General features: G+C 38.8%; 1 protein-coding gene across 1 annotated transcript in view; it reads right to left on the reverse strand.

Annotated features, from left to right (window-relative positions):
• The window catches only part of stat3 (signal transducer and activator of transcription 3 (acute-phase response factor)), a 49,640-nt gene extending 25,372 nt beyond the window's left edge, over window positions 1-24,268 (reverse strand). The window contains exons 1-4 of the mRNA XM_043674978.1: window positions 24,026-24,268; window positions 22,088-22,167; window positions 1,574-1,723; window positions 450-594 (exon numbers count right to left, since the gene is read on the reverse strand). Coding sequence (XP_043530913.1) covers window positions 450-594; window positions 1,574-1,701 — 273 coding nt within the window. The 5' untranslated portion in view covers window positions 1,702-1,723; window positions 22,088-22,167; window positions 24,026-24,268. The remainder of the gene's footprint in view (window positions 1-449; window positions 595-1,573; window positions 1,724-22,087; window positions 22,168-24,025) is intronic.
• Window positions 24,269-27,365: the final 3,097 nt, after the last annotated feature.

Here is a 27,365-nt window from a genome sequence, read left to right on the forward strand (position 1 = left end):
CGCGCGAGAGAGAGAGAGCACGCGAGAGAGAGAGAGCACGCGAGAGAGAGAGCGCGCGAGAGAGAGAGAGCACGCGAGAGAGAGAGCGCGCGAGAGCAAGACACACTGACCAATGCATCTTTGAGTAATAGCTGGAGGCTGACAATAAACCAATCAAGGAAAAGCCACTGAGAATCGTAGAGTTCTTTTTAAAAAGAAATGTTAAAAACCAATTTTCTCCTATGTTCAGGAAAATATTCAATTCTTTTAAACACACGCATCTCAGAACTTTTAGAGTTCTACCTTTTATAATGCATCATCACTTCAAAAAACCTGATGGGCAGCACTTGTAAATTAAAATACAAAATCTATTCCAATTGAAGTGGAAGCACACAACTTCGGTCACTTCTCAAATTTTCCATTTTTAATGACTGATATTCACATAAACCTATCAATGGCAAACTACATACCTGCAGGTACTGTTTAATCTTCCGCAGATTGTGCTGATAAAGAACATTGGATTCCTGTAGAAATCTGCTGTATTGTTGATCAATCTCACCCAAGAGATTATGGAACACTAGTGTAGCATGTGATTCCTTGCTTGCAGCATATGCCCTGGAAGGTTAAAGAATGATTTTTTTAAAAAGTCAGAAATTGTGCTTCAGTTACCCCAACTGCACCTTCATTACAAAATGTGACATCATGGATAGTGCAAACGTATCCAAAATATGAAAGAAAAGAACAAAATTTATTCAGAGAGGAGCAGAAAAAAAACTGAAAACAGAATATATTTCAGAATTTAAGTTTGAAAGTAAATGAAAAATGAGCAACTAAGTTAGTACTTTGTAGGACATGCACACTGGTTTTGTACAGTCCCAAAATACTGGCTGCTGCTGATCTGTTGCAATAACTCAGACATAAATATGCTTCTTTTAAAAAAAAAATCAATTATAGGTTGTGGGCAGTGCTTTTTGGGCCAGCATTTGTTCCCTATCCTTATTTGCCCTTGAGGAGATGGTTCTGTGTTGCCTTTTAGAAAAACTACAATCCATTTGGTATACGTAGGTTCACTGAAGGCACGGTGATATGTTCCCAAGTCAAGGTGGTGAACAGCTTGAAGGAATTTCAGTGAAGTTATGGATAATAGAACATTACAAGCAACAAGAAAATTGTTAGTTACTCCACTGTATCAAAAAAATTAACAAATACTTTCCAGCGTATTTTTTTAAAGAAATGGAAACCAGTGAAGAAACCTTACATTTACTTTGAAGAAGAATAGATGGATTTTCCAAATGAAACATGTTGGGTTGAAAGCTCCCTGGCAGCCTTCAAGAAGCTGGTTAATTTAGTACACACTCGTGATCAAATGAGTACATAGAACATAGAACAATACAGCACAGAATGTAGCAGATGATAGGCTGTGGACCAAGATTTGGAATCACAGCAAATCTTCTCCCTCCCTAATCAAGGCAAAGATGACTGAAATTAGAATGGCCTTTTCTTCAAAAATCAAAAGCAAACAAAAGAATTGTAAAAAAATAAAACATTGCCACTCTTGAAAGAAACTTCAAATCTGCAAAATTGCTGTACATACCAATCTTGGGTCTCAATCCAAGCTGCAAGAAACTGCCTCAATTCCATGGGGAAGCTGTCACTGTAGAGTTGATGTAGTTGTTCCAGATATCTGGTATCCAATTGCTGTAACTGATTCCACTGCGCCATTGTAGGAGGAAATTATTGAAAGCTGGAAAGAATAAAGTTCTGATAAGTTGCCATCTGTAATCTACTTCTAAAGAGATTTTCTCACAGATCAGTCCACACACAAAAGAAGAGCCACTTTCAGAATATATAGATTACATGATGTTTGCACCACCTGAAGAAAGTATCTATAAAATAGACATTTTTGTAAAAGACAGCATTTAAAATTAACTTTTGGATCTAGTACCATGAACACTTGTCCATTTAAAAATACACCTTTGGAATTCAGCAGTTCAATCAACTCCAAAAGGATGATTAAGCCAGAGCACCAGAATTTCCAAAAGTAATTTGCCAGATTTTTCAATGATAAAGTCAGTGATGTGGCATTGCAGAAATATTGAAAGCATTCAGGATGTGATGCAACCATACAAACCATGGCCTGCACATTCTACATTATTTCCACACAACTGTCATTTTACAGACATTTTATTTGGCCGGTGTGTGTCTTTACTGTCTCTAAACTAAAAAGAGTCTAATTTCTCCTGAACTGAAATAATGGCTATAATTTTCCTTTCCTGCAAGGTAGGAAGAAAGATGGTCAAATGGGTAAATAATTGGGCAGCTTGACAACAGGGAGGTATCTGCCACCTTCCCAATACCTCAGAAATTAGGTTCTGGGAGTCAAGGCTTATAGTTGACTTCCCCAACTTGCCAACATTTAAAAGATGCTTAAGTGGTCAATTAACAACCACATAAAGCCTCATCCCGTCACCAGTCAGATTAACCCTAGCAGATGAGAAGAGCAGCAGCCTTGTGGGTTGGGGGAGGAGGCATTCTATTTGCCTCAGTTGGTGAGGAATTGGGGCACAGAGGTGGGCCAAGAGGATGGCCACTGAAAACCAATCCTCAGCCCTTACCTCAAACCACTTTAAACCCCTCTTCATGCAAACCCCACCCCTCCCAAGAAACAGGTCACTTACCTCCCTGCTATTCCTGAATCTCAATGCTGCTGAGCTTCCAAAGTACCACTGCTCTTCACAGTGGCTGCTGGCCTCTAGTTGGTAGGCAGGGGAGTCAGGATATCACTGCCCTGAGAACTGACTGACCAAGATGCTCATTAGGTGACCACGTAAGTGCCTGATTGGCATTTGATTCAGCAAGCTTCCTTGCTAATGGAGGTGGTGGTGGTGATAGTAGTTGGGGGTGAAAATGAAGAAAGGGAGCATTTATTATTCACTCTTAAAAGATGCCCACCCCCACACTGAAAACTAATAAAGGAAAATCCCAGACACTATCACTTAAGACAATGAACTTACATGCAAACAAACGTCACTACTTTGAACTGTATGAATCACCAACATTCAACTAATTCTAGAAACTAAGTCAACTAATATAATTGATGTGACTTAATGAAGTGATATTTTCATAACTGTGGCACAATGTAAAAATGCAAAAATTGCATGATTCTGTAGGAAGACTGGAAATCCTTCAAATCGTTTAAGGTGGTGAACAGTAGTTTTTAAAACATTCATTCTAAGCCAGGTGTTTTTAAAAGGATAAAATTACTGATAATTCTTTTCCTTTGTGGAACTTTGTTTTGGTTTTAAGACACCCCTGAATGTCTCTGTGCATTTTTGAGAGAGACCATCACCATTAGCTGGCATGAACATGGATAGAGGAATAAAAACACAAAACTCCTGGATCGGAATGGTTTCACATTCTATTTTTATTTTCCTATATACAAAAGTTTACTTGTGAATTGACTGTTCTCATTATTGTGCACCAGCAGGAAACTGCGTAAGAGCAATGGGAATTTTGTTTTTAACCGGTAGAAGTAAGCTACAATAGAATTTTCACCACCTACTCTACCTTGTCTTGCAGTCAGTTTTCCCTTTTAAGTCTGCTACATGAATGACAATAAAAGCAAGGTTGCTATCACTATGCAGAAATGAAAATGCCCTAGATAGGAGCTGAACTATGTCTGCTTTGTTCAAAAGATTTAATAGCATCAACAGCCATTGTAAAGTATTTTAGTGAATTGGAATAGGACACAAATATAACTCAGTTCTCATTTTAAAAATCACACATTGTTCATTTTGCATTACAGTTTGGATTTTAATATAATCATAGTGAACTTTCAATTGTGAATGTAGAGATGTAAACCTCTTTGCTGTACAAGATGAAAAAGGTGTAGATTACAAATCCAAGTGACTTCTCCACTATTAGAAACATCTAATCCCAGTCTGACAAATGTGAAAAGGAAAGACCACTATTAGAATGGATAATCATTTAGATTCATTATTCATACTTCTACTTAAATTTCAGTGACTATGAGCAGATGCTGAATTATTGGCAATGTTTCTTTTCCTTCACTGGCATTTTTGGGATCTGGTGCTTTGTTGACTGGGCCATTATTATTCATGTCCAAGTGTACATGAGATAGTGGTTATGAGCTGCGCTATCTCCTTGAACTGTTATAGAAGGCTGTTAGGAAGGGAGCTCAAACTAAGTTCTGAACCAAGTGTGTTTTTATGACAATCTACAATCATTAGATTTTTAAATTCTGTATTGTTTGAAGTAAAATTCTAATCATTTACTGTGGTGGGATTTAAACCCAGGGCTCCAGAACCTCACCTAGGTCTCTGGATAATTAGTCCAGCCACAATACCACTATGCCATAGCTTTCTCTGGGACAGGGTGAAAGTATGCATGATTAAATAACATCACCTTGAAATGCAAAGAGACAATGCACCAGAGGAGCACTCAATGGCAACTAGAACCATGAAGAACCCAGAAGAAAGAGGTCTATTTAAAGCATACAAAACTATTGCTTTGCAAATCTTTGATTATCAGATGTCCAAACACCAAGTAGCAGTAATTACAACTGTTTATGCAGACAATTATTGGAGCAAATGTGAAAATAAGTTTACAGAATCAACTTCAAGTCAGAAAGGTAAATTCCCCATTAACACATTTTTCATAACCATTTTCTGTGATGATTACATGTACTCACTCCATGATGTAAGTGTTCAAGCAATGCTTTTATAGCCTTTTTGAAAAACTGTTTACATCCAAAATGAATTGAAATCACAAATCAGATAGGCATGTTTTTAAAATGAAACTTACTGGAATATCTATCTAACTGAAGGTGTAGAGCGTCACAGAGTTGGACAGAATCCCATCAAAACAGAAGGAATACAAATGAAAACTAAAATTTGTCCTTGATTTCTAAGGAACAAGAAATGTATAGCCCAGGAAATACCAAGCCAAGTAAATGTAAACTTTGTAAACTTCCAATGAGGGAACAGCAGGTTAAAAAAATTATAAAAAATTCAGATAAGATGATCACACCAGGGGACTGATCTTTTTAAAACCTGAAACTCTCAAATACTCTACAGTTATAAACTGAATAATCCTCCTCGGTATGCAAGTTAGCTCGCTGAGCTTGAAGGTTGGTTTTCAAACGTTTCGTCATCGTACTAGGTAACATCAATGAGAGTCTCCGGTGAATCACTGGTAGTATGTCCCGCCTCTCTATTTATAAGTCTTGGTTTCTGAAGGTGGTTGATGTCATTTCCGGTTCGTTTTTTTTTCAAGGGAATGTAGATAAGGTCAAAGTCGACGTGTTTATTGATGGAGTTCTGGTTAGCAACGCAAATGTCTCTAAGAATTTTCACTCGTGTCTTTGTTTCGTCTGTCCTAGGATGTGTGTATTATCCCAGTTAAAGTGGCGGCCTTCTTTGTCTGCATGTATAGAAACTAGTGATAGTGGGTCGTGTCTTTTGGTAGCCAGTTGGTGTTCATGTATCCTGGTGGCAAGTTTCCTGCCAGTGTGTCCAATGTAGTGTTTTTTTAAAAAACAGTCCTAGCATAGTATCTTGTAAATGACATTAGTTTTGCTGGTAGTATGTAATGGATCCTTTTCTGTGCCTTAAGATTGAAATTCCAACTACCCTGCATCAAATTAAACTAAAGATCTAATCAGCTCCATTTTGAAATGTAAAGCTTGTAATTTAAAGAGTACTCTGGCTTCTTTTCATTTGAGAAAACCTGACCTCTTCATAATTACTCATTTGTGATTCATCATATTGCCATGACAAAGATATCCTGTGGTTTAGACAGGAAAAAAAAATCAAAAAAGGCTACATTTGCAGTAGGAGTAAGGATAAAACGAAGGAAATTCCAAGTACACGTTCAAAAACCACAATCATTTTGAAGAGCAAAAAAAAAGTTGAAAGTTCACAAAGCACAATCATGCAGACAGGAGTATTGTCAATAGTAACAAAAATGAAATACTACCCTTAATAAATAACTGTTGTAAAATAAGTTCTTCCTTCACAGAATTTACATTTTGTGTAACATTGAAGAGTTGTGGAGAATGAACTAGGGAAAACAATTCCACAATTCCAAAACAGATTTTTCAAGTGAAAATCTTCTCCTTTTTGTATGCTTTTGATTTACCATTATTGCATATAAAGTTGCATGTCCTATCCTGACTCACATGCAGCACGAAAGATACACGAAATCTACAACGTACCCACAAAAGTCTAGAAATTCTAATTTCAACGCATCAACCACTCCCGTAGCAGTGAGCCCCAGCAATAAAAAAACCCTGTTTTGTATCTTTTTCTCTAAATGTTTCTGCCAAATACCCAAGTCAGGAATAGAGGACCACTGGGAGTGAGCTTAAGTAAAATCATCATATATTAGTTCTCAAGGCCATTGATTCTGACTGCACTAAACCATGGCAACTGAGCAAAGTCTTATGCCACTTCAAAAATGGAGAATAGGAAAATTGGGAATGTGTATGAACAAATTTTGTTAAAAACATTCTCATAAAGAGGTGAAACATACAAAGATCCTCCTTATTGTCTAGCCGTAGTTACTCCTTAGCCACTTCAGAAACCAAGTAGTCATCCAACTGGATCAGTCCAGAATGACAGATTGCCTTTCTTGAGGGAAATAAAAGAAACAGTTGGGCAATTGGAACAATCTGCAGCAATATTATTTTTTTCCCCCTGAAGAGGACAAATTGTCAAATTTATTAAATTCAAATCTCAACTTTCCTTAGTAAGCTCCAGTCACAATCTGAATAACTAGTGGAGTGTTTTAACTTATACCAGTTCAACTGCTTGTTACTCCCTTGCTCCATCCTTTCCCCACATTCACCTGATAATCCACTCTCGGCATGTTTTCAATAGAACATTACAGCGCAGTACAAGGCCTTCAGCCTCCGATGTTGCGCTGACCTGTGAAGTCAATCTGAAGCCCATCTAACCTATACTATTCCATTCCCATCCATATGTCTATCCAATGGCCATTTAATATGCCCTACTACTCTGAGTAAAGAAACTACCCCTGACATCTGTTCTCAATTTAAAGCTATGCACTCTCATTCTAGCCATCACCATCCGAGGAAAAAGGCTCTCACTGTCCACCCTATCTAACCCTCTGATTATCTTATATGTCTCAATTAAGTCACCTCTCAAACTTCTTCTCTCTAATGAAAACAGCCTCAAGTCCCTATAGTATTGCATAATAGCAATAGTATTGCACAAGTCAAAGATGTTTTGCGTTACAACATGAATACAAACTAATTTACATTTTGAGTGTTGACATAGTACTGACCTCAAGAACAAGTGAAAGATTGTACTTGCAGGACAAGAAACCTATTGATGAAGAAGTTGTTTTAAGAACATAGGAACAGGAGTAGCCCTTCCAGCCCCTCAAGCCTGCTCTATCATTCAATAAGATCATGGCTGGTCTGGGGCATAACTCCATATGCCTGCCTTGAGCCCATATCCTTTGATACCCTTGCTTAATAAAACCTTGTTTAATTTAAATTTGAAATAGACAACTGAATTAGTATCGACTGCTGTCTGAGAAAGAGAGTTCCAAATCTCCACTATACTTCCTGTGTATAAATCTCTCCCTCGCCCTAACTATACCCCTTGGTTTTAGAATTTTCAACCAGTAGAAATAGTTTATCTTTCTTTCCCTATTAATATCATGAAGACCTCATTACATCACCCCTTATTCTCTTGGATTTAGAAGGTTAAAGGTTTAATTTTTGTACTTTCTCCTCATAACTGGACTTCAAGGACTAAATTATCAACTTTGAAAATCTGCAATTAACATCCTACAAGGGCAAAACATCCTTCCTATGTTGTGGTACCCAGATCTGTGCACAGTACTCGAAGTGGGGTTAACCAGGGTTTTGTATAATTGCAGCATAACATCTGCATCCCTATATTCCAGGCCGTGAAGTGTGAAGGCCAGTATTTCAATAGCCTTCTTGACTATTTTCTTCACCCATTCCTGGCATTTTAAAAGCTACGACCCTCAAATCTCCAAATACTGTTAGAGATCCACTGTATTTAACTTTGTGCCTTCAGAACATTACCCTGACACATCCTTTTTTGGTCAGAAATGGATAACCTCACATGTCCTTATATTAAAATTCATCTGCCACAGCTTTGCCAATTTATCTAATCTATCAATATCCTGTAGTAATTTTATGCTGTCACCAATGCTGTCTACTATGATGCTCAATTCTGTGTCGTCAGCAAATATGAATGTTTGACTTTTACGCCATTATCCAAGTCGTTAACAAATACTATGAATAAATGAAGACCCAAGATCCCTACAGAAGTCCACTAGTCACATTCTGCCAATTTAAGTACTTATCCAACAGTTTACTGTCACTTAACCAACTTCCTTTTTACTTCAGGTTATTTGCCCTCAACTTTGTGGACTTCCACCTTAGCTAACAATCTCTTGTATGTGACTTATCAAAAACCTTCTAGATGTCCACATAAACAACATCCACTGCTTTACCTGTGTCCACAGCTCTGTCACCTCTTCAAAAAGAGTTTTGTCAGGTACAACGTACCCTTCATGAATCAGTGCTGACTCCCCTTGATTAACAAACTTTTTGAGGTGATCAGTTACCCATATCCTGGATTATTGACTCCAACAATCTCCCCACCACAGATGGTAGGCTAACTGGTCTGTGATTCCCTGGTTTCTTCTATAACACCTCTTAAAAGAACAGAGCGACATGAAAAAATTTCCAGAGGTACACCTCCCAAGGCCAGGGAACTCTGAAAGATTATTGTTCAGGCATTAGCAATGTGCTCTCCTACCTCCTTTAACACCTATAGATGGAAACTATCAGGTCCTGTAGAATTGTCGAGTTCCATTAATTTTCCCAAAATTGATGATTTACTTAAGCCAATTTTATTTAGACTCTGCCCCGATGCTCAGTTAGAGTCAGAGTCACAGAGATGTACAGCACGGAAAAAGATCCTTCGTTCCAACCCGTCCATGCCGACCAGATATCCCAACCAATCTAGTCCCACCTGCCAGCACCCAGCCCATATCCCTCTACCCTTCATATTTATATAAACATCCAAATGCCTCTTAAATGTTGCAATTGTACCAGCTTCCACCACATCCTCTGGCAGCTCATACCATACACGTACCACCCTCTGCGTGAAAAAGTTGCCCCGTAGGTCTCTTTTATATCTTTCCTCTCTCACCCTAAACCTATGCCCTCTAGTTCTGGACTCAAACTCCTGTACTCAGTACTCTGACCAATAAAGGAAAGCATACCAAATGCCTTCTTCACTATCCTATCTACCTGCGACTCCACTTTCAAGGAGCTATGAACCTGCATTCCAAGGTGTCTTTGTTCAGCAACACTCTCTAGGACCTTACCACTAAGTGTATAAGTCCTGCTAAGATTTGCTTTCCCAAAATGCAGCACCTCACATTTATCTGAATTAAACTCCATCTGCCACTTCTCAGCCCATCTGGTCCCGATCCTGTTGTAATCTGAGGTAACCCTCTTCACTGTCAACTACACGTCCAATTTTGGTGTCATCTGCAAACTTACTAACTGTACCTCTTATGCTCGCATCCAAATCATTTATGTAAATGACACAAAAAGTAGAGGACCCAGCACCAATCCTTGTGGCACTCCACTGATCACAGGCCTCCAGTCTGAAAAACAACCCTCCACCACCACCCTCTGTCTTCTACCTTTGAGCCAGTTCTGTAGCCAAATGGCTAGTTCTCCCTCTATTCCATTATATAGAACCTTGCTAATCAGTCTCCCATGGGGAACCTTGCCGAATGCCTTACTGAAGTCGATATAGATCACATCTACTGCTCTGCCCTCATCAATCTTCTTTATTACTTCTTCAAAAAACTCAATCAAGTTTGTGAGACATGATTTCCCAGGCACAAAGCCATGTTGACTATCCCAAATCAGTCCTTGCCTTTCCAAATACACGTACATCCTGTCCCTCAGTTAATTTCTTTTCTATGAATACTGAACCTAAAGAATCATTCACCATCTCTGCCATTTCCCAGTGGAGATTGTCAATATCCCCACTCTCAGCCTTCAGTGAGCCAATACTGTTAACCAGCTACTTTCCTTTTATATAACTGTAAAATCTCTCAGTATTGTGCCTATTTCTGCAGTAAGCCTCCTTTTACAATACGTTTTAGCCACTCTTATAAGCCGCTGTATGGTCCTTTGTCCATCTTTGAATTTGTCCCATTCTGTGGGATCTGTACTGTTTTTGATTTTTTAAAATAATATCATTAATATGCTTTTAATTTTAATGCCTTTGCTTACATCCTTAGATGCCTTCTTTGTGAAGAGGAGCTTTTCTTTCTCATGGGTGCAAACTGCTTCTGAATAGCATTAACTATTTCTTTGAACACTTTCCATTGTTCCTTAGTTATTTTACCTAAATGCAGAGCTTTCCAGTTTATGACAGACAGTTTCTGCCTCATCCCATTAAAGTTTGCCTTACTTAAATCCAAAATTCTAGTGTCCAATCTTTGCTAATCTCTTATAAACGCTACATGAAACTTGATCATATTATGATCACTACTTGAAAAAATGCTCATCAACAACTAGGTGACTGATTAAATCAGGCTCGTTGCTCAATACTAGATCTAAAATTGCTTATCGTTTGGCGCATCCAAGACATTTTGCCAATCGAGATTATTCCAGACACATGCTAGAAATTCACCACCTTTCTGGCAGGTGATTATCCATCTCCCCAGTCCACTGGAAGATTAAAATCCCCCATTAATACTATTTTAAGTATGAATTGACAATGCTAAAGAGAATAGTCAATAACATGTGAAATAGTTCAATTTAACAGCACAGGTAAACACAGAGCAACATAGGCATTAAACTATCTGGAAGAATGATTAATATGAAAAGTTTGGTCTGTTGTTTCTGTATTGGGTTTATTTGCAGAAAGCAATAAGTCTGAATTTGATTTAAGTTATTCTGTGCTGTGTATGAATGGAAAGTCAAGTCTTTGCGTACTCCTGCAGTTCTTGCTCCCCACAATGTGCTTCTTCATGGTCCAGAAAACTGAACATTTAGGCCTGACACCTAAGAAAGGGAGCGGTGTATATATTAATGGCAAGGGAAACATGAGAATATAGGGGTCATGCCAAATTTAATGAAGGGACGTCAACGGAATTTATACTCTTTTTCTAACTGGCAGCTACACAAACTGAAGGTTGGTCAGCTGCAAAGCCTGTTATAGTCAGATCAGGTCTACACTTGGGTGAATGAGCATTAACAGACTCTTTGTAGGAGAAAGTCAGTACTACAGATGCTAGAGAATCAGAGTAGAAAATGGAGGCCCTGGAAAAGCACAGGTCAGGCAGCATCTGAGGAAAACAAGAGTCGACGTCAGGAATGAAGGAGTTCAGGGAAGTGACATCAAGGCAAGCTTGTTTGAAGAGTCAAACGTAGAAGACTTCCTCCTCCTCATGGTCCACAAGATGTGCTGGAAAAGCACTGACCCTTAAGCTGTTCCTAACTACTTCCAGCAGTTGGGTTTTCCAAGCCCTGCATGCAGATGTTATTGTTGAAATGGTTCGCAGAATCTGATGTTTAATTATCAGACAGCTGTTTCTCAGAGTAGGTTACTTGACCACTCCCAAATTCTGTGATTAAACCAAAGGTAGACATGTTTACAGTGAGTTGCACCTTTTTAGAACAATACATTACTTGTTAAGACCTTCGCCCACCAGTCATAGTATGGGTTAAAATTAATTCCTTTTTATCACTTTGTAAAAAATAAACCCATTACTAAACTGAACAGGTAGTCCAGAAACTAGAATGTCTGAAAGTAAACAGATGTCCACCTTGTATATATTAGGCTGATAAAAAGCAGAATGCTTATTTTGTGCCTAGCCATACTTGCAACACAGTCACAAACTCTTTTAAGCACGTCACAAACATAAGATTTATTAAGAAATCTCATATGAAAGTATTGTGCAGTCACCACTAGGAAGTTCTTTTTAATATTACTTCTATTGGCATGATACTGCTAGTTGAAGTCAATAGAGAAATGGAGCAAACCAAAATGGTGACCACACAGGAAATCACTTTAGTACAAAGTTTGTTAAGGTGAGATATAAAGTTCCACACACATTGCACTGAAGTCCAACAACTGAAATTAAATGAACACTTCTTGTATTATAACTAGCTAAACTACAAATAGTGGTGCAGACTTTACCTCTTCAACTAAAAATTTTATACATTAAATTTCTTTTTGCAGTGCTATGTGCCCATGAGTAAATTACTACTACTATTACTACTACTAATAATAATAATAACAACTCATCCACTTTAATTGGGACATTATTTTAAAAATCAAGTGACGACTTGATAGGAGTGACATAGTGACACAGTGGTTAGCAATGCTGCGTCAGACCGCCAGGGACTCATGTTCAATTCCATCCTCAGGTGATTGTCTGTGTGGAGTTTGCACATTCTCCCATATCTGCATGGGTTTCCTCGGTGTGCTCCAGTTTCCTGTCACAGTCCTAAAATGAGCAGGTTAGGTGAATTGGCCATGTTAAATTGTCCCATATAGTGTCCAGGGATGTGCAGGCTAGGCGGAGTAGTGATGAGAAATGCAAAGTTATGGGGGGTGGTTTTTGGGGGGGGGGGGGGGTGTGATGCTTTCAGAGGGTTGATGGGCTGAATAGCCTGCTTTATTATGATTCTATGACTTTAGCAGTCTCTTATTCAACTTCAAAATGCATGAGATTCAGTGAGCTTCCTATTTTCCCTCAGTACCTTTGTCTGAATATTCTCTGACAGCACACGTTTTACAGAAAATATATCTACATAATATGGGTCGAAAAACTAAATAGAGATAACAATAGATGTGCAAGCCATGAAAACATCCAGCACCAGACATAACGTCAGGCCGAAATTGCATTTTGATGTATTGAATAGCTCGAGGTATGAATAGACTGAAGAGGAAAAGCACATAAAATAACTAAACAGAGGTTTAGCTAAGAGCAAGAACACAAGTAATTAATTAATATACCCTAGCTAATAAATCTTCTGGAATGTATTGATGGAGACCAAACATGTAGGCTTAAAGTTTACAGATTACTTTAAATTTTGAGAAGCACTGCATTACTACAGAACCTTCAAATACACCAAACTAGCTAAGATTAAAATACAGGATCTGTTTGGGAATTAGAGTACTACCTTAAACTGAGGACAACTCAGAGGATACAAATCAAACAGCTTATGGTCTAAATTTTTACAATTCAGTTGTACAAACTCAGAGGAAAATGTGTACTGAAACATGAAATTTTCATTTTATGGAGTCATTGCAGACGACTATGGTGTTGTACATGGAAGCTGCCAAATGCCGAGGCACACTGAGTGGTAGGTCTGCCACATCCCACCAGTATGTTTTGAGAATATATAAAAAAAAACAGCACTCCTCCAGCTCCCTCAATCCCTGACTTCTGCATATACGCTTCAAGCCCAATTCATGCTGACCCATACCCAAGGTCCCTCATAGACTGCAGACCAATCTATGTCTTGTACCCTTATGAGAACAAGCATCTTACACAACAAATTAGATTTAGCCATATGATGAATGGTTTCTGTTCCACAAATGCAAAAGCAAACAATGAATATCTGTTCAGGCACTTCTTATAAGGCTAACCAATACCATCCTCAACTGTCAGAAGTGATTTACAACTAAGCACTGGATGTGGTAATTATCCCTCCCCCCAAAAAATTCAATGATCTCTGTGCTCAGGTCTTATTTACTGACACAGATCTTCTGTCCAAAACAAAAGCATTGAACATAATGATTTTTCATGCACAACAAAAAAAGGCAAAGTCTGCAGTGAAATCTACTTCATGAAGGCAAAGTCAACACGGCACAGTGGGCTATGTCATGAAGGCATAATGGGCGGCACGGTGGCACAGTGGTTAGCACTGCTGCCTCTCAGCACCAGAGACCCGGGTTCAATTCCCGCCTCAGGTGACTGACTGTGTGGAGTTTGCACGTTCTCCCCGTGTCTGCGTGGGTTTCCTCCGGGTGCTCCGGTTTCCTCCCACCATCCAAAGATGTGCAGGGTCAGGTGAATTGGCCATACTAAATTGCCTGTAGTGTTAGGTATGGGTGGGTTTCGCTTCAGCGGGTCGGTGTGGACTTGTTGGGCCGAAGGGCCTGTTTCCACACTGTAATCTAATCTAAAATCTAATCTAAACACAAAGTTGATTATTAACCAAATTGCCATATTCAATTAAAATACTACAAAAAAAAAAGACATTGCAAGCGATATATTTTTGTCGCTAATTCTAGAAATACTGCAATAAAAAATGCAAAAATACAGTTTACTTTATCAGAATAAGAACTGACTAATGGTTTTCAGATTCATTCGCACAAAAAACACCGAAAGCTAACTTTACTTTCCATTATGACGTAATATGAAACCAGTGGTGAGTGTAACTATATGCTTTCATATATGTCAGTCTTTGGCTGTATAGTGCTGTTCTGTGCTGTCTTCTCAAAAATAAACAGATCAACTAATTTAGCCATACAAACACAATTAATATTTCCTAACAATCTGATTAAACTCAGTTACCACTGGTAGATCTTCTAACCTCAATACTCTTTGCAAACAATTACAAACTACAAAACAAAGCTCCGAACTTCAGGAATTTTTAAATCGCAACCACATTTCCCCAGACATACACATTAAAAAAGTGCAAAATTAAACTGCAGTAGTGCCATATCTGGACAAGGTGTCACACAGATTAGTCAAGCAATTGCTTGACAATAAGCTATGATTCCTGGAGTTCAGTTATGTCCCTGACAACGCCATCAACATCCCACAGACAAGAGAGAACCAGGTGGCAATACAGTGACATTGATTTGAGAGGCAGTTGCCCTAGGGAGACCTCAAAATTGATGCCAGACCTCCTGGACTCCCATGGCTGCAGTCAGTGATAAGCATGGGCAAGAAAACCTCCCATTGACTATCATCTACTGTTCCTGCAAAAACATTAACCCTCCCACCAGATTCTTAATGTAATCCGGTCAGGGAACTTCAATGTTTATCAGCGAGTGACTAGGAACACCACTATCGATTAGGCTGGCCAAGTCCTAAAGGACATAGCTGCTACGCTGGTTCTGTTACCAACTGGAAAACATTTAATTGATCTCTTCCTCAACAATCTATTTTTTATAGCTGTGTCCATCCACAACACTATTAGTTGGAGTGATCACTAGACAGCCCTTCTGCAGAAGTTCTGTTTTCACGCTGAGAATGCCCTATACATTGTGTGGCTTTACCAGAGGCTGAACAGTTCAGACTTTTGACTGGTGAAGCACTGGCGTTCTGTCCTGCTTGCTATTTATCTGTCTTGGTCTGTTGTGGTGGGCGATTTCACTTCCAGTTCTTTTTCTGAGTGGTTGATAAATGAGGAGCAAATTGATATTTTTGTTAATGGAGTTCTGGTTTGAATGCCAGGCCTCTAGAAATTCCTGTGTGTGTCTTTGTTTGTGCCTGTCCCAGGATGGATGTATTGTCCCCAGTTGAACTGGTGTCCCTCTTCGTCTATGTGTACGGATACAAGTGATAGTTGGTCACGTCTTTTGGTGGCTAGTTGGTGCTCATGTATCCGTCTATCCAATATAATGTCTGCTGCAGCCCTTGCAGGGTATTTTGTATATTACATTCGTTCTGCTGGCTGTTGGTATATACCCTGCCATACATTAAAGACATCTCAGGGATGACAAGCAGACTACTCCAACCCCTAGTCATCATGGTAGCCCACAAATTTACCACCACACTGAAAACAGCTCTTGATGAATTCAAAAGGACCCCATATTCTGGAATTCCTAGAGGAGTGGCATTCAAACCGGAACTCCATTAACAAACACAAATCGATTTGGACCCCATTTACCAACCTCTCAGAAAAACAACCAGAAGTGATACCACCCACAATGGACCAAGACAGATAAATAGCAGCGGGACAGAACACCAGCGCTTCATCGGAGGCTCACTGACGATGTTACCTAGCATGGTGATGAAACCGTCTGAGAACAAATCTGTCAGTTCAGTGAGCAAACGTACAACCTGAACCACAACCTGAGCTACAAATCCTCCCCAAAACTGCAAGGGCTAAGCAATCTCAAACAAAAGATCAGATCAAGCTTTGGTGATTTCCCACTTGCAGTTATAAATTATGGTGGACAATTGAACAACTAACAGGAGGAGGAAACTCCATAAGGATCCCCATTCTCAAAAGGTGGAGGTGCCCAGCAACATCAATATAAAAGACAGGACTGGAAACATATACAGAGGAAACTCGATTACCTAAACGAGATGGGTGGGTACTATTTCGTTCGGATAATCGATTATTTGGAAAGATCGATTAAATGCCTTTCCTCTGGGGCGCAGAGATTTAAAGTCAGCTACCCATTCAAGAGACTGCAGTAGCACACATCGTGTGAGGCCCCGCTCCTGCCCCCAACCCCAACCCACCAACAAACCCCCCCCCCCCCCCCCAACATATCCCCCCACCCGGCCACCCCTGGCCCCTCTCCGGGGCTGCTGGACTGGACACCAACAACAAGACTGCTGCTGCTGCAGTTGCCTTTTGGGGTAAGTCTCCAAAATAATATTAACACACACAAAATGTTTTACTGCAACTTTTTGACAGGTTCCATGTTTGTCCTGTACAGAACAATATTGGAGAGATTATCTGGGGAAGCAGGGAGTGGGTTAGGGTACACCCCTCTGTAGAACTCCAAGGAAAAAAAGTGTGGAGACAGAGAGAGAGGGTCGGGGGGTGTGGTCAGTTAATTGGAGACTGTGCCAGTTTAATCACTCTAATAAAAGATGCAATCACTGTTGGAAAAACATCTTTGATGTAATGTTTCTATCGGGATCTCGAGATCTCCGTCGGATAATCTGATTTTCAAATAATTGGTATTCAGATAATCGAGGTTCCACTGTACATTCATCTTCAGCCAGTATTGTTGAATGGATGATCCTTCTTAGCCTCCATCTGAGATCCAAACATCATTGACTCCATTTGATAGCTAATTTAACTCACTCTACACAATATCAATATCAAGATGATCAGGAAGCACTCGCCATTGCAAAGGTTATAGGCCTGACCGTATTTCAGCAATAGTACTTAGGATTTGTGCTCCAGAACCTGCCACATCCCTAGACAAAAGTGTTCCAGTGAGCTACAACACTGACATCTGCCTGAGTATGTGGAAACTTGCCCAGGTTGTTATGTCCTGTCCACAAAAAGTAGGACAAATCCAAACTTTACAGTTACCACCCTATCAGTGTACTCTCAATTATCAAAGCGACGGAAAGCATTATTAAATGATACTGCTTTCAAGTGGCACTTGCAAAGAAATGACGTGAATACTGATGGTTCCTTTGGATTCTGCCAGAACCACTAAGCTATTGACCTCATTACAAAAATGGACAGAAAAAAAAACAAACTCCAGAAGTGAGGAAAGCGGGACTGGCCTTGAACTTCAAGACTGCTTTTCACCAAGTCTAACATCTAAGAGCCCCAGCAAAACTGGAATCAATGGAAATGACTCCACTGGTTAGGATGATATCTTACACAAAAGAAGATGGCTGTGATTGTTGGAAGTCAATCATGTGGGACATCTCTGCAGACAAGTTTCTCAATGCACATTGTTTATTTTAAAATATTGTCCAGACATATTGTATTATGCAGAAGGGCATCACCATTGCACCATAAGAGCCCCTTCCTCAATTCAGACATTTTCCAATCAATCAATCTGTTCAGATGTATTGCACACTTCTGAAGATGGGACTTGGACTTCTGGCTAAGAGGTAGGCACGTTACACTGTGCCACAACAGCTCCCTAAAATTAAGGAGAATTTCTTTTCAAGCAACATGTTCAGATATATTATGACACACATCTGAAGCAGGTGGGACTTGAACCTGGATCTCTTGGCTCAGAGGTAGGGACACTTCCATTGAGGAAGTGGAGGGATCTTGAGGCACAATGTTGTTATGTCATAAGCACAATTATCTTCCATTATGAGGTCAGAAGTGGGGAACATTCATTGATGACAGCACCATGTTCAGGACCATTCATGTCTCCTCAGATAGTGAAGCAGTCTTATCCATATGCTGGAAGACGAGGACAATATCTAGACTTGGGCTGATAAGTACCAAGTAACATTCATATCACGCAAATGCTTGGCAATGCCCAGCTTCAATGAGCAAATCTAACCATCACCCTGTGACAGTCAACAATACCAATATAACTGAATGCCCCTCTAACAACATTCTGAAGGTTACCATTGGCTACAGATTGAACTGGATCGACTCCCAGAGCAATACTGTCTCTATGAGAACAAGTCAGAGGTTAGGAATTCAACCTGTCTCCCCAGTGCTTGTTCACTACTTGAAAAATCACAATTAGGAATATTCTCCAATTGCCTGGATGAATAAAGTGCCAACACTCATGAAGCTTGACACCATCAAGGACAAAGTAGCCCCCTCACTGATATCCTAACCCCATCTTCAACAGTCACTCTCTTCAACACCAACATAATGTAGCAATACAAGGTAGTATGTACTACCTACACGCAGCAACTCACTAAGTCTCTTTGGCAGTACCTTCCAAACCTCTGCTTCATGACCTCTACCATCTTAAAAGGACAAAGAGGAGCAGATGCATGTGAAACCACCACCTGCAAGATTCTCTCCAAGTTAAACACCATCCGAGTTAGACCTATATTGTTGTTCGGCCAAAATTCTTAGAACTCAGATTATTTTTTTTAAATACTCTCCCTTCACTTGAACACAGGTGTTAAACATCGTTTATCAATACTGAATATTTAATTATGCAATGAGACTAAGAATTATAGTATTACTATCAAATTAAAATTATTTTTATTTTCCAAAATCCAAATTCCAATCCCATATAAATATATTGTGATCTCACAGCAAAAGTAACAATGTTTTCATAATCTTTGATGATTAATCGTGTTGTGTTAAGATTGTAAAGTTAAGTTTCTGGTTTGAAATGTTCTCCTTTCGGTTTTACTTTTCTTATACAACTGCACTGTGGTTAACATGCTGCCTTTCAGCAATTCTCAACTTTGCAATCATGCAGGCAAAAAGGCAGGGATGACCTAATTAGTCCTGAAGGCCTGTCTTACTAAAGAAATACATTATACATAAGATTGGCAAAGGGCTTTTGTGGCACATCAGCAGTGCCCCTACCTCTGACCCAGGAACCCTGGGTTTAAGTCCCACCTGCCCCAGAAGTGTGCAATAACATAACTAAAACAGGCTGATTAAAAATAAATCCACATGGAGTTGACAACTGATTGTATTCCTGGCAATTTCATTTGCCTCTAGCTACCACTTCCAGTAAACAATTTTTCATCTTCAATGAATTATTTTATTTTGTTTATTAGTTATAAAAACATAGTTTTAATGCTTCCAGACTTTTCACTTTGGTTTTGTTCACATCAACCAGCAGATTAGTATTTAACTTTAGGAAACTGTAAATGAGAACCTTGTTTTACTTAGTACCATTTACAATCGCATTGTATCCTTACCCATTTTAAACTTAAATTAATGATTTGTGATGGAGGAAACCCTAAGCACTACTCAAACTTCGGGAAATTATAAAACATAGCACTACATTTTTCAACTCAAGATATAATGTTCACACTTTTATAGGGGTAACAAATAAAAGCTAATTTAGATTCATGTCAAATAAGAATACTGAAAAATCAATTGAACATTTTGTTATGCTTCAAAGACTGTCGTAATAAACATTGGGAACTTTACCAACATTTTAATTTCAACTCAAAAAATTGTTTTCAATTGCTATTATTTTGTGTCTCTCTATCTGTCTAGCAGAGAACAATTTTGACTAGGTACTCTTACACAGCAGTTTATTCACTAAGCTTTAATTCTGACTGACTTTAAATACTGAATTATTTTAAACAATATAATTTAGAGGGCTGCACATATGGCTTGGAACAGTTAAATAATGGTGAAGCTGTTAATTCTCATGTCTCTTCGGCAGAACAAGAGAAACAAAGGTTCTAACATATAAAACATACCTCTTATTAAAACTAAAATGCCAATGACTGGGAAGATAGAACATTAGGTTTCTAGGTTCACCAGACTCAAATGCTTGGGTGGTCTATGCTCTATGACGCATTAAAATTCTAAATATGCAGAATAGATTTCAATTTGAAATTGGTATGGTTGCAATGCACTCACTAATTTAATTCCCACAAGCAGTTTTCTATTTTAACATTGAACTATGAAATGAATGGTAATTAGAGGCAAAATGGAAGTAGTGCACAAGATATCTAACAATTAACACAGAAGTATTATTTTTAAAAGTATGTTGCCACAATATCAGCATATTATACTAAATGGAGGCAACACACAGTGCCAGAATATACAACTATACCAACTGCATGGGGTAATGTAATCCCCTTTTTCTAAGAAGTGATCAAAATACATGCCCCAAACACATCTGGAACATACAAAGAGAATTAAATAAAAGGCTGCAGGGGATGGAGACATACTTGAATAATGTTTTACCATTATAATCTGAACTGATATGTCCAGTTATAATATCAGATCCTAGGCTGAAATCTGGTTTGATTTTTTTTTTAATTTGAAAAGGGTGTCATTCACAAAAAGCACGCAATGCTACAAGTCCGGTATTAACAATGAAACAGAAGATAAAATAGAATAAACCAAGCTATTCACAAATAACATAACAATAAATATTTTCAAACAGAGTAAAATACAATTCCACTTCTCCCAACATCAACACTTCACAGTACTAAAACACCAAAGACAATTTGCTATTCTACCCCTTCTACAGGTAGAATGTTAACTGTTTCTTTCAATTTGCAGTCTTGAGAATTTGGCAGCCTATTCTTTAAGTATTCACACAACTGAAATTAGATTTCCTCAGTTTTGAATAATTCCTTCATTATCTAATCAAACACGCAGGTCTGGATCTTTCAAACTAACTTCTTTATACTAAAGTAATCTATTTCCTAACTTTTCCGAGTTAACTTTTTTCCAGAACTGTTTCATACATCCAGCCTCAATCAGAAGTTCTGCAAAATGAACCCCAAGCTGTCCAAGCTGTGTGCATTCTCCCAATAAATTAAAACAAGAAATTCATAATCTTTCCAGTTGAAAGCAGCTTAATATACCCTGTCAGCTGATAAAACTCTCTCAATGCAAACAAATTCCCATGTGCACTCCAGGAACTCAGTCCCATACTGAGTTTTGTTTAAAATGCATTTCCAGGAATACTGACAATTATAAAATCTCTCCGTACACATACAGCCAGGAAATCCTCTGCCACTAGTTTCAAAATCCAAACTCTAAACTAAACAAGAAAATGTACATATGAAAGAAAACTTAACATCACAATACTGTGAAAGAAACAAGTCTTCACATACACAATTTTTGATTATCTTGAAATAGCTGCAGCTTTTAAACTACTTCCAGGAGATGTATCTCACTGCAGCTAATGTTATTAATAAGGAAGTAAACATTTAACTTACATAGAAAAATATTTTTCCCCATTTCTAAAGAACTGGAAATATTAGGATGTTCCTATTCACAAGGTGCTGTTACAAATTTGGTCTTTTGAAATCACTATCAGTACATGACCTCTAAAATGGAGTATCCTTCCTCATTCTTGTAAACCAACCAAAATATCACACCTTCTGCTTCTGGTTTCAAAATCAGTTTGCTTAAAATTCAGCTTCAAAATGTGGGAAAACTGAAGTTACACTCACTCAGGACTACCCACTTAACAGACCAAGTTCACAGAATTCTGAACTGTGCTTCCTCCTTTCAAACAAAACTATGTTCCAAATTCTTAAATTTACATTATAAAAATATACACAGTTCATGCTGTTTTTAGTAATAATCTTGATGCATTTTAAACAGGCAGTATTTTAAACTATTTATAGTATTTAGTGCTAGGAACTGAGAGAAACATTCATGATGAGGTGGTGTATTAGTACAATTTACCTGATTGCCTCAGCTGACGTCTACAGAACTTTTCTTCTCTCTCAAGACTTTTCTCAATACACCTTTATCACACTTTAATGCTGAAAGGCAGAAAGAAATAACTTTGATATAGTGTAAACTGGTAGACAAAAACTTAAATGGATAAGATAAATAAATAAACAAACAAATAAACATCTCAAAATCATTAGGCAGAAAATTGGTCAAATGGACAGGTCATATAAAAAAGTCTTACAACAGTAACTGACAGCAGAAAAATCACTAAGTTAAAAGGTAGGGAAAAGATGATCCTGATTTTTGGTTCTCCAAAAATGTATTCTATGCACAGAGAAAAACAGTCCTTCAGCGTACTGTGTTTGTTTTGTTTTACTGTTTTTCATAAACTATTCTGCAAATGGTATCAATGTTATCTTTAATGCATTGTTTAATCTAATCTAATACAGTGCCAGATTTAGCTGACCTCAGCAAATATTTTCTCAGATTCTTGAAAACAAAATGAATTTTCCCCCAATATTCGAGGAATTAAAAATTGGTGATGCCAAACACCGCATAGACTTTGAAAGAATCTACTCACATGTTAGCTACTCATAACGTTATAGAGTTGTATGGCACTTTCTGTATCACAGACAGAAACTAAAGCATCAGTAAATGAGCAATACTGTGAATTTGTTGAGAAGTGAAACAAATCCAAGCAGTATTATTGCAGATTTAATGATTTTGATATAAAACTATGTTCAATCATACATTATAACCACAAGTGACAGGGGTGATTCCACACTGCTACATTGAACTGATATTTTAATACCCAAAGTTTAAGTAGCTATTGACTACATAATGAGCAAGACAGAGGGTTACCAGAATCCTCCATCATTTTAGTACTGTTTTGAATACACATAGTGATTGGGGAAAACACATGTGTAACAGATTAAATGAAAAAATGTTGAAGATCAACCAATAAACATCATGACAACATCGTGCCTGTCCAGTTGAGAATCATTTATCAAAGTTAGCAAATAGCCCACCCTTGTCATAAAGGACAACACCTCCAGGTTTACAGTAGTTATTTCCTTTACATAAAGCATTTCAATGATAACCCACATTGACTGAGATTAAATCTGGTTAACATTTCATTCAAATTCTATGCAGCTATACAAAAAATAATTCCACATGCTGAATCAGAATCCCATAATTAAGTAGAATGGTCTATGTAAAGATTAGAGTGGTGCTGGAAAAGCACAGACCAGGCAACATCCGAGGAGGAGGAAAATCGACATTTCAGGCAAAAGCCCTTCATCAGGGATCTATGGTTAAGTTTGGATTTTAAACACAACAGTTTTCATAAATGATGCTTTGTTGAAGGGTTATAGGCAGCATAAAGATTACATTTGCACGCAATAAATACAAAGTAAATGCACTACTCTGTGATAAAATACCATTTAAGCACCAAGACTTCACCAGAAGCTGATAAACACATTCACCATGCGTCCACAACTCTTCCCTTTAACACAGCAACCCCACTTCCTGTTCGCGGTCGCTGAAGGACAATATTTCAACTCGCAAGTGATACCTCCTATATTTTGTGTTTTTGGGGGGGGGGGGTGGAGAGAATGTGAGTCAGGTGTTAGCAGTCCATTTACCTCGGATCAGGCTGCGCTTCCAAAAGGACTCTAAAACACAAGTCGGACAGCCTTGTACGCTTTTATTTTGAAATCAATAATTGCCGTAACCCTGCTGCGCCACACTGACTGGATCAGACTCAGCAGCCTTGGAGACCAAAATAAAACTCCAGAGGCTTTCAATTATCACTTACCTGTCAAAATGCTCCACTCGATGCCCACCTGTTGTTATTTAGTCACTCCACACTTACTGTAAAACTTTCAGCTTGGCATTCTGCTGACGAGGCCTGCTGCAAATAAGAATAAAATACAAGACACATTGTACCTGCAGCAATAAAACTTTCCAGACTGACAGCCCCAACTTTCTGACACCTCGACCTACAGCTGGGACATTCTTAATCCCGTCAAGGCCTCGGACGCGGCGATATTTGATCCTCTTTTCACCTCAAACAAAACGTCTTTTAAAAACCTGCCGATTCGATTATATTTTTTGACGCACTTCGCCACGACAAGATTTTTTTTTAGGAAAACAGCAAAAGAGTGACCTCCCCTCCCCCCGCGTCAGAGGCACGACAACCTACCGCGCTGACCGGGATTGACAGCCGGTTCGACCAATCGGCCGACGGCCTGCTCCCGGAGCCGGCCCGCCCCCCGGGCGTTTTCGGCCAATGGAAGCGAGGAAGGGGGCGGCAAGTTCTGTTGTGGGATGCCGCGCCCCCCTCCCGGCTGTTCCGTCTGCCGCCTCGCTCCCCCCGCATGCACGCGGTGTGCCTGTAGGGTTGCTTGGCACCGGAAGCGCTGATTGGTGGGGGGACAGACCGCTCCCTGGAACAGCCCGCGAGGCGAAATCATCTGAGTTCCTGGCAGCGATGACGTCTTCACTCCAGAGAGCCAGTGCCAGAGTCCAAATTGATGGGAGTTTTGTTGTCAATCAAATGACTAAACCTTTTATTTCCCCTTTCCCCGCTTAAAAAAGGAAAAGCAGGCGATTGCATATTGTTTAATGCAAAATTTTGTATATTTATCATCTCTTTTGAAAAGCTGGATTCTGATTGATGAAATTATATGGGGCTTTTGAAACTAAAACTAACTAGCAATGTCTCTATTTTCATTGAGTGATTAGAATTATGACACTAAGTTAGGACCTGGAATGGGAAACAAAAACGGAAATTGCTGGAAACGCTCAGAAGGTCTGGCAGCATCTGTGAAGAGAAATCACTTAATGTTTCGGGTCCGAAGACCCTTGCTCAGGATGTGAAAATTGCAGATTATCACTTATGAGTAAAGTTAAAAATCACACAACGCCATGTTATAGTCCAACAGGTTTATTTGGAAGTTAGTGTTCCCAAATAAACCTGTTAGACTATAACGTGGTGTTGTGTGATTTTTAACTTTGTCCACCCCACATGGCTTATTAGCAAAGTTTTTTTTTCTGATAACTCAGCACTTAGAACAGAATCTGCAATCAAATCTATATCTATATTTGTACTCAAGAATTTCCAGTAAAGCAATTGAACTTTCATGCAAAATGAAATACTGCAAATACAGGCAATTAGAAGAGAAACGTGCAGGAAAGACTCAGCAGGCTAGCCAACATTTGTTGGAAAGACAAGTAGAATTTGCGTTTGTGATTAATGACCATTTTCTGTAAAATTGAAACTTTCATGTATCACCCCCACCTCCCACCATTCTAATAGCTGAACGGCAAGGAAACCTACAGTTCACATGGGAGTATTAATGGCAATTTCCAGTTTGCTCAATCCAAACTTAATTTAGAAGTGCATCTTTCTTTTCAACATCTTATCATCCATTGTTCAGGGATATTAAATACATGGTGTTTTTTGGCAATGCTAGAAGGACGTTTTCATCGGGACTGTAAGTTATTACGTTAGAGTGTAAAATAATAGGTTTATATAACATATGTAATTATGTATTATTTAAATTTACTGCAGCAGCCAATGAGGTAATATTTGCACTTCTTAATGTCGTCTGTTCCAGGAATTTAACCCGCCCAAAATTCCCCTCAAGCAGGAGTATTTCATCACAAATGTAGTTTATAAGTTCAAATGAAAACAGGAAAAATTAGAAGTACACAGCAAATCTGTCAACATCGGAAAGGGATTAGATAAATCAACAGACCTCTGTCTGATTCCTCTTGACAACTGCCACATTTTCCAAACTTCCAGGATTTGAATAGGAAATTAAAATCAATTCTGATATTATATTTCATTTCCGTTAGCCTTATATGGCTCGATGTCTTTTGGCAATTCTTATGGTTTGTCTTGGGAAGATTTTAGTTTTCTTTAGGTGCAGCAGAGATGCAATTTGTTTTTAGTACTGTTGTGTTTGTTAGTAAATAGAGCTGTCTTTGATCCCTGAGTTTCTCGCAATTCCAGGTCCAGTTGCATTATTGGGGTACGCAGTGGTGCTAATTCTTCTCAAGAATAATTTAGTGGTTGCATGTGTACAGATGTTTCTGACTCTGTGTACAATCAACACATGTTTTAGATCATTCATTACAGGAGACAATTAACAGTATGATAACAAAATGTTTAGAGTTTAGAATAAACAATCGCTATTGCAGAACTTAACTATTTAGCTGCAGTGAGCCTGTCAGATATTTTCTAGATTAGAGTGGTGCTGGAAAAGCACAGCAGGTCAGGCAGCATCCGAGGAGCAGGAAAATTGCCGTTTCTGGCAAAAACCCTTCATCAGGATTTTCCTGCTCCTCGGATGCTGCCTGACCTGCTGTGCTTTTCCAGCACCACTCTAATCTAGACTCTGATCTGCAGCCTCTGCAGTCCTCACTTTTGCCTAGTCAGATATTGTCTGCCTACTGGCAGTTTGGCAGGCTTCTGAATACATTTTTAAACAGTTACTGTTACAGTTACTTTAAGAAGCACATTTTTTTCTTCTCTCCTTTCCTGACAGAACTGACTGATACTGACTGGAATATGGTCACAAAGTGCCACATTTTAAAGTCTTTATGCCAGTGTTGCATATCTCCTGTTGCAGTCTGGTACAACAGCTTGGCTTGCTAGGTAATTTCAGTGGTTCACTCAGACACACCTACATTTTTGTGGGTCAGATGCCATACACAGACCAGACCACATAGGTGAAGGAGATAAACCACATATGTTTTTAACATAACCTGCACAGACATGTTATAACACACCTTCAGAACAGGTAGTACTAGAAATAAGTGTCGAGAGTGTGGTGCTGGAAAAGCACAGCATCCAAGGAGCAGGAGAGTCAGTGCTTCCTAATGAAGGGCTTTTGCCCGAAACGTCGACTCTCTTGCTCTTTGGATGCTGTCTGACCTGCTGTCAGCACCACACTCTCGACTCTAATCTCCAGCATCTGCAGTCCTTACTTTTGCCGAGCCGTACAAGAACTAAGATCTTCTGGTTCAGAGGTACAGGCATAAGACCCAAAGATGGCGTTTTTACAAAAATATGAGAGCTTCATAACACAACTACTGAGAGAAACTTTCAGATTTATTAACTATTTAAATTTGAATGTCAGACGATGTTAGGTGGAAATTTGAATCCACATCTCCTGATCAACTTGGGCTTCTGAATTATTACCCATGTTCTGTGAAGCTCAAACTTATCATTAATGAAAACATGTAAATAGAGATATGGACAACTGTTACAATCTTCCCA

This window comes from Chiloscyllium plagiosum, chromosome 33 (assembly GCF_004010195.1).
Source record: "Chiloscyllium plagiosum isolate BGI_BamShark_2017 chromosome 33, ASM401019v2, whole genome shotgun sequence".
NCBI classification, from domain to species: Eukaryota; Metazoa; Chordata; class Chondrichthyes; order Orectolobiformes; family Hemiscylliidae; genus Chiloscyllium; species Chiloscyllium plagiosum.